Source organism: Sinocyclocheilus grahami, unplaced genomic scaffold (assembly GCF_001515645.1).
Source record: "Sinocyclocheilus grahami isolate Dianchi unplaced genomic scaffold, SAMN03320097.WGS_v1.1 scaffold744.1, whole genome shotgun sequence".
In the NCBI taxonomy this organism is placed as follows: domain Eukaryota; kingdom Metazoa; phylum Chordata; class Actinopteri; order Cypriniformes; family Cyprinidae; genus Sinocyclocheilus; species Sinocyclocheilus grahami.
Window position 1 is genome coordinate 216,671 of NW_015505923.1, and position 10,684 is coordinate 227,354.

Consider the following 10,684-nt stretch of genomic DNA (forward strand, 5'->3'; position numbering starts at 1 on the left):
GTTTTGATGTCAAATAAGTCTTGCTGTTTTGCTTTTTTGTTAAAGCAGTGTTGCTGTTGTAAAGTTGTACAGCTACAGTTGTGTTGCTGGGTTTTAAAGCAGGTTTGATTTTTCTTTCTTTCTAATCAGTCTGTATTTACAGGATTTCACTGTCCACTCTGTTCAATTGTGGATGAATGGCTACACATAGATGTGTGCACACTGTCAGAGCTGTGTGAGATCACTACCATCCTGCTTTTGTGGGGATGGGTAGGGGTGTTAATTTTTTTCCCCCATAGGTTTTTAACATTCTAAAATCTCTTTATTCCAAATATACTACAAGCTAGTCAGTGTATTCAGTAGGTGTAATGTATTGTAAGTTGCTTCAGAAGTATTGCAAATATTACGTACAACAATAAAAGGACATTTACTTTTGGTACTTAAGTACTTTTAAAAGCAAGTACTTCTGTACTTTTACTTGAGTAAAAATCTGTCTTTACAACTTTTACTTGTAATGGAGTCATGTTTGACAAGCAGTATCTGTACTTTCACTCAAGTAATGGAGTTGAGTACTTTGTCCGCCTCTGGTAGAAACACAATCCACCACCTCTGGTTTTCCCCGTTAACTACGCGATGCGATCCGCTCTGAACAGCTGGAAGCCCGGCAGATGAAGCACGTTGTCCGGAATGGCTTCACTCAGCCAGGGTTCAGTGAAGCACAGTGCAGCAGAGTTTGAAAAGTCCTCGTTGGTGCGGGTGAGGAGAAGAAGTTCATCCGTTTTGTTAGGAAGGGAACGGACATTCGCGAGATGAATGCTTGGGAGCACAATCCGAATGCCGCGCACTATATATATATATATGTGTGTGTGCGTGTGTGTGTGTGTGTGTGTGTGCTTTATAGACAGATAAGCTGAGAAGGACCAGCACCTCATCCTCTTGTACCACTGAAGAATTTATCTTCCAGAATCTGGCAGTAAGTTTTGGGAGTTCATTTTTAGTTCATTTCGAGATTTTATCTGTAGAAGATAACCTGCTTAATAATTATGCACACCTGAATATAAGGCGTTTTTCACTTCCAGCCTTCATGAACAATAATATATAGATTATAAGTGATTAAATACAAGATTAATAGTAGTTATAATTATTGGTAAAATGTGCTTGGAAAAAAATATAATCAGAATATCAACTTGCATAATAATTATGCATGCACTGTATTTGTCCTCTTCTGCTGTCGAGGTAATGCAAGAAATGTTGTGATTGGTTGTCAAGGCAGCCAATCAGAATTTAGCAGCCTCAGTCTCTGATTGGCTGGAATTATGGCACATTGTAACGCTGGGTTGTGCTGAGCACGCGAGCTGTTGGCATTTTGCGAGCACAGAGGGGGGGGGCATCAGGTGAGCAAGCTAGTGAAACGTTGCACGCGCAAAAGAGAAGGTCTGCACACATCCAAAAACGTATTTTAAATGCAAAATTGATTTCCGTGCGCTCGAAAGACTTTTTTCTTTGCAAAACGAACATTTTCTCCACAAACTCAGATCGCGCGCGTGCAAAATGCACTTTTGTGCGCTCAAAATATGATCTTTCGCGCGCAGAATTATGGCAGAAATGTAAGCCCATATACCTCCGACTAGAATGTCCAACAAAACGTCCGAATAATCAAAAACCGGAAAAATATTGTCTGGGGTGTGCTGCTTAATGTTAAGGAGTTCGTCTCTGGTAAAACTTATAGAAGAAGAATGACAAAACACAGAACAAACAAACAAAAACACTAGAAGAATCGCGGAGCTCAGCGTCCTGGCTGCCATTTGCGGCGCCATCAAATCGACCTAAATGAGGTCAATGAGAAAACCATAAATACAACACTTTTTAATCTTGCTAAAATAGTAAATTTTTGCTGCAACATTAATAAAATCAGGAATCTGGTTTTGAGTGAAATAAGTATTAATAAATATACTTGTTAAGCCTTTATAACATGAGTTAAAAATGGCTCACTATTTGGCAGGTATTGTATTAAAATCAGCTTTCTATTCATGCATTTATAACTGCATATCAATGATTTATAATGCATTTGTAAGTGAGTTATTAGTCATGTATTAACACCTTTATAAAGGGAACCTTAATGTAAAGTGTTACCCATGTTTATGTCACGTCCATTGTTTACTTCATGTTTACAGCATGTTACATCAACACAGAAGAAGGTCTGGCTACTATTAAAAAATGCATCCCAGTTCATCCTAAACTGGGATGAAAAGGGCTTGTTCAGTTGTGACAGCAGTTCAGGGGGTGTCATACACACACTATGTGATGACAAAGTCCTCTGAGGCAAATCATGTTAAGGTTTTAAAATGTTATACATAGTTTGTGATTGTGATGTGTTTTGATGCGGCAATGGATCGGGGGGAAAAAAATCATAACATTTAATAAGTTAATAAGAACGCTGACATTGTTCCAGTTTGTTAACCATCTGTTGGTCAGCTGCGATGGTGTCTTATTGAGACATATATTTATGTCATTTTAATAGGGAATTTGCCCTTTAAAGTGCAGTCTAGAAGATTAAAACCATGTTATATTTAAGGTTGGCCTATCCAATGGCAGGTAACAAAGACAGCAAAGGGAAAGGGAAGAAGAGGCCAGATTAGAAATAAGGGAAGACGTAAATCAGAGGAAAATAAAATTATGAATAAAAAAATACAGTTTGTTGGCATGCAGTTTATTAATGAAATGCTGTTGTGGCAAAATAATAATAATATTATTAAATAAATAAAAATAGGTGTCCCACTCTGACAAGGTGTCCCAGTCTGAACAATGATGCATTGGGGTTTATGAATAATTTTAAGTCAATATTACTGTAATTAATATATCTTCCTTTTTATCTAAATAGTAGAGTGGAGATGATTAGTTATTTAAAATCATATTTTTTTTGTGAGTCTAAGTCATTTGGCATTATATTTCATAATGCTAATAACCAATTTTCAAAAAGTGTCCACTTTTACCTATTCACCATATATATTATTTATGTGACATCCATCTGAAAAATATGCATAATCATATCAGAATCAGATATGATTATGCAAAATGTGTAATATTATGTTAAGGCAAAATATTTTAGAAATGAACGGAAATGTTGAGAACTTTTTATGAATAGCGGTGTTCATGAAGGCCTATGAGCTATTTAATCAACAACGTTTAAATTTTGCTCTACATCTGCAGTTCCTAAGCCAAGGCATAGGAAGTGACTCGCAGACATCCCTTAAAGGGGTCCTATTATGCTTTTTCACTTTTTTTAATTTTAGTCAGTGTGTAGTGTGTGTGTTTGGGCATAAAAAACATCTAGAAAGTTACAAATCTCAAAGTCCACTCCAAAGAGAGATATTTTATTTTACTGAGGACAGCTTTCACAACACCTGCCAGATTCGCCCAAAAGCTTTTGTTGAAAGACGGAGCAAGGGGGCGTGGCAGTACTGAAACACAGTCTAAGCTGTTCGCCAATCACAACGCACTGGGACAGCTAACCAATCACAACACATTTTGTTTTTCGGAAGGCGGACCTTCATCAAAGCCGGAACTAATCGAGCCGTTTGTGCCAGCCTGGGGAGAAAGGTATTTTAATAATGTAAATTATGTGAAAAATAATGCGTTTTTTGAACCACCAAGCATGAGAGCATGTTCTAGTACACCCCCAAAACAAAAGTAAAAGAGCATAATAGGACCCCTTTAAGGTTTGAATTAAATCACATATACATGTAAGACCACATTGAACTGCACCAGGGGGCAGTGGCTGACCAAAATATAGATCTGTGTACTGACAGATTGCAAAGATTAGAGCTGATTACAAACCACAGACATATGTAGGTCATTTGTATACACTAAAAGAACTGTGAACTGTGAAAGCATTTAGGTAACACTTTATTTTAAGGTGTCCTTGTTACACGTTACTTACTATAATAATAACAAATAATTATGCATAATTACATGGAAGTAACCCTAACCCTAACCCTAATCATATAGTAAGTACATGTAGCTAATTAATATTACTTAAATGTATAATTACACTGCAACAAGGACACCTTAAAATAAAGTGTAACCTACATATCTTTCAGTGCGTGAGTTCATTTATCAGCTCTCTGAACTGCATGAACTGAACTCCGCCAAACGACTGTAGTATAATACGACAATTTACACGGCTTCACAGCTTCCAACTAATGGGGGAAGCATTTGCGTAAAGATTTGAGGGTTGCGACCTACTCTAGCGAACAACATCCTCGACAACACACAAGGTATGGTAAGGTATGCTTTTATTACAGTATATTTTATTGAACTACTTTATTATAAAACTTTTTATAATAATTTTTTTTTTTTTTTCATAATGGTTTTGTAAAGAACTACCAGTGAATGTAAACAAGTTCTTTGAGAGACTTAAAAAGATGCTTCAGTGGCATCATCACACCATTAAAACCTTGTTTGGGTTCTGATTTTATTTGGCAGGGCAGGCTACCCTTACCAAAAAGTAGTATACTTCAAGTTTATTTTAGCAAGTATACTTAAAGTTCAAGTATATTTTAAGTATACTTTATGTAGTAAGTATACAAATATCAGTGTACTAGTAGTAAGTGTACTATTTCAATACTCCTTGGGACTAAATTGGCCCACTTTCTAGTATATACAAGTATACTTTTAAGTATACTTTAAGTATAACAGTAGTAAACTTTGAGTACACAACTAGTTTACATCCAAATGTTTAGTTTGTACTGCAACTATACTAAAAGTGAACTTATAGGTATACTGATAGTTTACCTATTAAATACTTGTAGTAGCATTTTTAGTACAATTTGAAGTATAGTCTCAGTAAACTACTAGTTTAGTAGTTTTATACTGCAAGTATACTCGTACGTTTTCTTTAAGTGAACTTTACATCATACTTTAAGTATACTACTATGTCCCTATTTAGGTATTAATTTGTATATATTTTGTTATATAAATATCTGAACATACAAAACATCAAAAGAAAAAACAGGGTATCTGCTTGTAAACAAAAACATTTTATTCTGGCTTCATGCATTCTTTTTTTAAAACACTTGAATGTGGATAAGTTTCATAAATCAAAATTAAAGAAATAAACAACATTTTGAACAAAAAGCTGAAAAAGACTATGAATTGGATTCAGAACGATAATCAAAACGTAGATAAAGTCGATCAACACCCCAAAGCTTGACAGTTATTACCTCTTCATTGGTCGACATTTTATTCCACAACGTTACACAGTTTTGATGCTGTTTTATGTCTGATGATCCTGTTAGATTACATGTGGAAGCATCTGTTGTTTCGGTTTCTTCTTCACTTGTGTTTTTTGGGAAATTCTGTACAGAAAATGTGTACTAGCGCGCCCTACAGTATAACAATGAAAACACGGATTCTAGGAGCACAATTATAGCTCAAATATATTTAGACTTTTTCTAAGTATAAGTCAAGTATACTTAAATGTCATTTTAAGTATATTTCTGAGAAGTACATAAAGCCCATTTCTGAGAAGTACATAAAAAGTAGACTAAAAGATGTATACTAATAGCACACTTGAATAAACTTCTTTTTCGTAAGGGTATGAAAACATCTCTGCCCTTAATGCTCAAGTTTTGATTCATTCTGCAGCGGTGTGTCATAATTAGCTTTCTATATAACATCAGTTGTTGCTCATTGCACTGTGTGCATGCAATGACAGCTCAGTCGTGGCATGAGCTAATTTGTGTTGACCCCATCACAATGGCAGTCACGTTTCTTAACAGATCACATTTCCAGAGAGAGAAAAATCCTACATCTCTCTTTAGGATCATAAAGTCCTCTGGAAGCACATATGGAAAGATCCTGCAGAGAAACATTCCTGTTGAGTGAGAGGTTTGTGAGTTAGTGACAGAGCAGAATCATAAAAACCTTCTGTGCGCATGCTGGCAAAACTCTGACCACAGACCCCAGCGCTCCTGAAGGCACAGAAAACAAAACACTGGAATTACTTTATGAAGGGACAAAAGTGTGTGTTTGTGTGTGTGGAAGTGCCATACTCAGTCCACATCCTTTCTTTTCACTCCTCCTTCACCTCTCTTACCCTCTTATCTCACTCTCTCTCTCATTCTGCAGCCAGAACAATAACAGGGAAACACCCATCAGGGATATCACAAATCTTTTTGTGAAATCGACACAGGAATTCTTGCAGAGGAGCTGAAGTCTGTGTGCAGGACGCTGTCAGGTAATTCTCTAACTCTGAAATGTCTTTCAAAGAGTGTGTTTGGATTGAGGCGCCTTGATAGTTGCAAAATCTGGGATCAATTTCGATCTAGGCCTACTCAGAGAGAATAACATGTTCAATATTTTCATGTTGTAGACAAAGTAGAGAGACTCGGTTATAAGTCTGTGTGTCTGTTAAAATACTTCTGTGCGATTCACAGAGGAAAGTGGTTGCTCAGGTGTGGCTCTTTAATAACTCAAGTGGCTGGAAATCTGTTATGTTTCGACTATGTGACAAATTTGCTTTAGAAGGAATAAGAATAGATACAAATGAGACAGTTTTTGACATATGGTAAATGTAATGAGCTAAAAAATTATTACTTTTGATTGGAGAATTTAGTATCTTGTTAAATACGAGCACAGTTTGAAACATTGTCGAGATGTGTCTATTTTTTAATACTGAAACTCAGTTTATTAAGCAAAGGTTAATACTTACAGTATTACAGTAATGGTTTACTTACAGTATCAACTTTTTTTGTAGGCTGATTCCCCTGAAAAGAGTAAACACTCTGTGGTGCTATTAAAACATTGCTCTGTTTGAAACCTTACAAGACTTACATATTCACTACAGTTTCCAGCTGAAATTAACAGTAGAGGCAGTAAAATACCAACAACTTTTATTCTTGTGCTTGTAAACGAATACATTTTGAAGTAAGCATTTATGATATAGTAAACTTGCTCAGCAGCTCACCTGGTTCAGTGCTTGGTATGCGTCCTGAGAAACACAAATCTTGATAAAAGAGCACAAAGACTTGTAGAAGCAAGCTAAAATGGCATGGTTGCTTCAGCAAATGCATTTTTATCTCACGATTGCATTGGTTAACACTGTTGGTAAGGTTTAGGTTAGGGTTTAGAGTTGGTGCTGCCAAGTTATTTTCAAACATGAGCATTAAACTTCTAGTGCGATCACTTTTACTTTTCCAAAATGTTACAATACGTACAACGACCAATGTAATAAAATGTTGCTGTTTTGCAAATGAAAGCATTTTTTTTTGCATCACTCAATAGACACTTCACTTTAAAAGTGTCGGAAAACGTGCAAGAAGCAACATTATATGAAGAGTTTATTTGCCAAAACAGATAACTCAGTTTTTATTCATTTTCATAAATCATGTGTTATCATGTTTTTATTGTGTTAGTTTGCTGTATTTTTTTAGTTATTATTATTTAATCAAAACAACCCAACTGCAGTTTGATTGATGTTATTTGGAATGCAGGATAAAGAAAACATGATTTTTTAAGTTAACTGAAGTTATCAGTTTTTCAAATGAACTCTTCGTATCATTTTACAGAAATATTGCCACAGTTCTCGAATGAGCCTAGGTTATCTGTTTACTTGATCATCCCAAGCAGCCCAACACAGTAGCATTGGCTCAACCAATGATGTGATAATGGGTCGGGGTTAACTGTTTAACCGACCAATGTCAAGTGGGGGAGTCAACTTCAACTTTAAGCAAAAATCTCCATTTAATCTAATTAATCTCACAATAGATATTAAAGAACTCTTATTTGTGATTTTTCTTTCCTATTTTGTTTATAGAATGATGACCCAGGAAGACGGGGACTATGTAAATGGCACTTATGAATACGCGGACTATGGAAATGTGGAGGAGACCAAGGCTGGAGGCTACACTCAGAGAGAAGCTCTTCACATCATATCAGTGATCATCTACAGCCTGGCGTTTACTCTGGGAGTAATCGGGAACGGCCTGGTCATCTGGGTGACCGCCTTCAAAAGCAAACGGACCGTGAACAGCATTTGGCTGCAGAATCTGGCCATCGCCGACTTTGTGTTTGTGCTCTTCCTGCCATTCTCCATCGACTACGTGCTGCGAGACTTTCACTGGCTCTTCGGGAAGACCGTGTGCAAGCTTAACTCGTTCGTGTGCACCATGAACATGTACGCCAGCGTGCTGTTTCTGACCGTCCTGAGCTTGGATCGCTACATCTCACTGGTCCATATGAGCTGGTCAGAAAGGTATCGAAACGTCCAGAGGGCCTGGTGGGTCTGTGCGCTGATTTGGATCACGTCCTGCTGTCTAAGCTGTCCGGCCCTGATATTCCGTGACGTGATCCAGCATAAAGGGAAGGTTGTGTGTTTTAATAACTTTCATGATGAGAGCAGGCACATGATGGCGGTGAGGCACATTGCGATGGTGTCGCTGCGCACCACCGTGGGCTTTCTGCTTCCGTTTGCAACCATCACCATCAGCGGCGTTCTGCTGGCTATTAAGATGCGCCGATCCGACTCGGTACGCTTGACCAGCTTCTCCAGAACCGTCTCAGCTGTGATTCTTGCTTTCTTCTTGTGTTGGGTGCCGTTTCACACGTTCACCCTGATGGAGCTGAGCATGCATCGCACCACCTACCTGCACTCCGTGCTCATCGTGGGCTTCCCACTCGCCACCAGCCTGGCCTTCTTCAACAGCTGCGTCAACCCGATTCTGTACGTACTGCTAACCAAGAAGGTGCGTAAACTGGTGAGGAGGTCGTGTTTGAACTTCACCAAGAGCTCGCTGAGGGAGCTGAGTCAGTCTGTGTCTGCGACGGAGTTAGACTCGCCACTGCCCAGCTGCTCTCCTGAAGAACCCACGGCCAACTCCTCCGTCTGATCAGCTCAGCGATCACCCCTGAACTCAACGAGCTTTGGGCTTTTAGCTTTTGAAATGAAACTTCTAGAGCTCCAACTGGACTCAAGTAGATTTTGCCAAAGTGGTTGGGAAATACTGGCTTTCATTTCTAATATAGCACATTACAATGTATTTAATGCATTGTCTATTTTATGTCGTACAATTAAAAAAAAAACATATATAGTTTTACCTGTAACCATAAGAAAATAATTCATATACTTTTCTCTGTAACGTATTTCTGCACATCTCTGAGAGCAAGATGAGTGATATTTCAGCTCTGTTTGAAAGGACTGTTTAAATTTGAATTTAAATTCATTTGACTTATGTCGTTTGGATGCACTCCACAGAATCAATAAACTCGCTAATGCTAATGTCTTAGAATTATACTGCTTTATCTATAAATTATTAAATAAAAGCAAAAATAAAATAGCAAAAATCTGAGTTACAGTGAGGAACTTATAATGTAAGTGAATTGGATCAACCCTTAAACATTAAAATACTCAGTGTTTCAATAGTATAGCCTCAATATGTAAACAATATGCATATTAACATGTTTTTAGTGTGAAATATCACAACTTTTTTCTATGTAAAGTTAAATCCAATTTTACAACTTTGTTGGCATGACAATGAAACTTAAAACTCTAAAACAACTACAAAAATGAATTGAAGTTTTATCAGCTTTTAAAATATTTGAGCCTCATTCACTTCCATTATGCCTCATTATAGCCTTGGTTTTTTTATGGAAATGAGGGATAAGTAAAAAAAAATCTTTTTTTGGGGGGGGGGGGGGGGTAATCAGCATTATCACACAAATGTTGTTGACTGAGCTTAACTTGTATTAAACTCTGTGTATTTCTTGTAAGTTAAAACAGAACTCTACAGATAACTTTCAGTGTACTATAGGACAGGTCACATTTTACCACATATGTTGTATGGTGATTCATCATGTGAGTCAAACTTAGTTATCTTTATTTACTAGAAATATGCTGTATAAAAGTAAAAAAGTAGCTGACAAAAATACAAAAAAGAAGAAGAAAAAAAAGCACAGAGCTGGGAAAAATGTAGCCTAATGTTTTAATCAATGGCTAGAGGAACACAAAAACATTTCCATTGAAATTAGAGCTACACTCTTTACAGATGTAGAGTTTTGTCTTGTTTACACTAAAAACTAAACTAAAGCATATCTGAAAAAGATAGACGCACGTGTTTAAACAATGACCAGTTTTCCACACTCAGTTCTTGCATGTTTGAACCTTCTTACCTTAAAATAATCACTATTTAAGTCAAAGATGCAACAATAAATAGGCCAAAAAATTTGAAGTTACACCACAATGTCAGATGTCATTTTTATCAAGCTTGTTTGGGACTGATGATGCTACTGAGAATTTTCACTTCTGCTTAATTTTTTTGTGGAAGTACTTTTGAGCCAAAATGTCTGTTTCAGTCTGTTTCAAACAACAGAATTGTCAAAATATTGTCAAAATCTTGAACAATCCCTGTTTTTTTATTCCTGTCCCAAACAGTTTGTGTTGATTTGTATATATATATAATTTATATATATATATATATATATATATATATATATATATAATTTAAATGTCCAAACTATAACCAAAACCTTTTATTTAAGCTCCGAAGTTTTGTGAATATACACAGTAGTGGGGTTCCCCTTTGCTTGTTGCTGTGGAGTTACACAATCATTCAATGTTAGCCAAATTTAAAAAGGAGGAAGAAAAAGAGCCAAACAGCCAAGACAAGTTGCCAAGGAATGAAGCTAGAAATAGGGCAGCAGCAACAGT

At 36.7% G+C, this 10,684-nt stretch overlaps 1 protein-coding gene across 4 annotated transcripts; it reads left to right on the top strand.

Annotated features, from left to right (window-relative positions):
- The first annotated feature begins 4,077 nt into the window (after positions 1 to 4,077).
- LOC107560810 (G-protein coupled receptor 1-like) lies at positions 4,078 to 9,401 on the top strand. 4 transcript variants are annotated; one of them, XM_016245077.1, is made up of 3 exons: positions 4,078 to 4,266; positions 6,109 to 6,217; positions 7,796 to 9,401. In XM_016245077.1, the coding sequence occupies exon 3, from the start codon at positions 7,797 to 7,799 to the stop codon at positions 8,865 to 8,867; it is 1,071 nt and encodes a 356-aa protein (XP_016100563.1). In that variant the 5' UTR covers positions 4,078 to 4,266; positions 6,109 to 6,217; position 7,796; the 3' UTR covers positions 8,868 to 9,401. The 4 variants fall into 4 exon arrangements, with proteins under 4 accessions (XP_016100563.1, XP_016100561.1, XP_016100562.1 ...); XM_016245075.1 differs by having other exon boundaries at positions 4,078 to 4,256; XM_016245076.1 differs by having other exon boundaries at positions 4,078 to 4,256; positions 6,113 to 6,217.
- Positions 9,402 to 10,684: the final 1,283 nt, after the last annotated feature.

What these genes read in the sequence shown, in the direction of transcription:
- LOC107560810 (XM_016245077.1), top strand. Translation starts at nt 7,797, where the DNA reads ATGATGACCCAGGAAGACGGGGACTATGTAAATGGCACTTATGAATAC.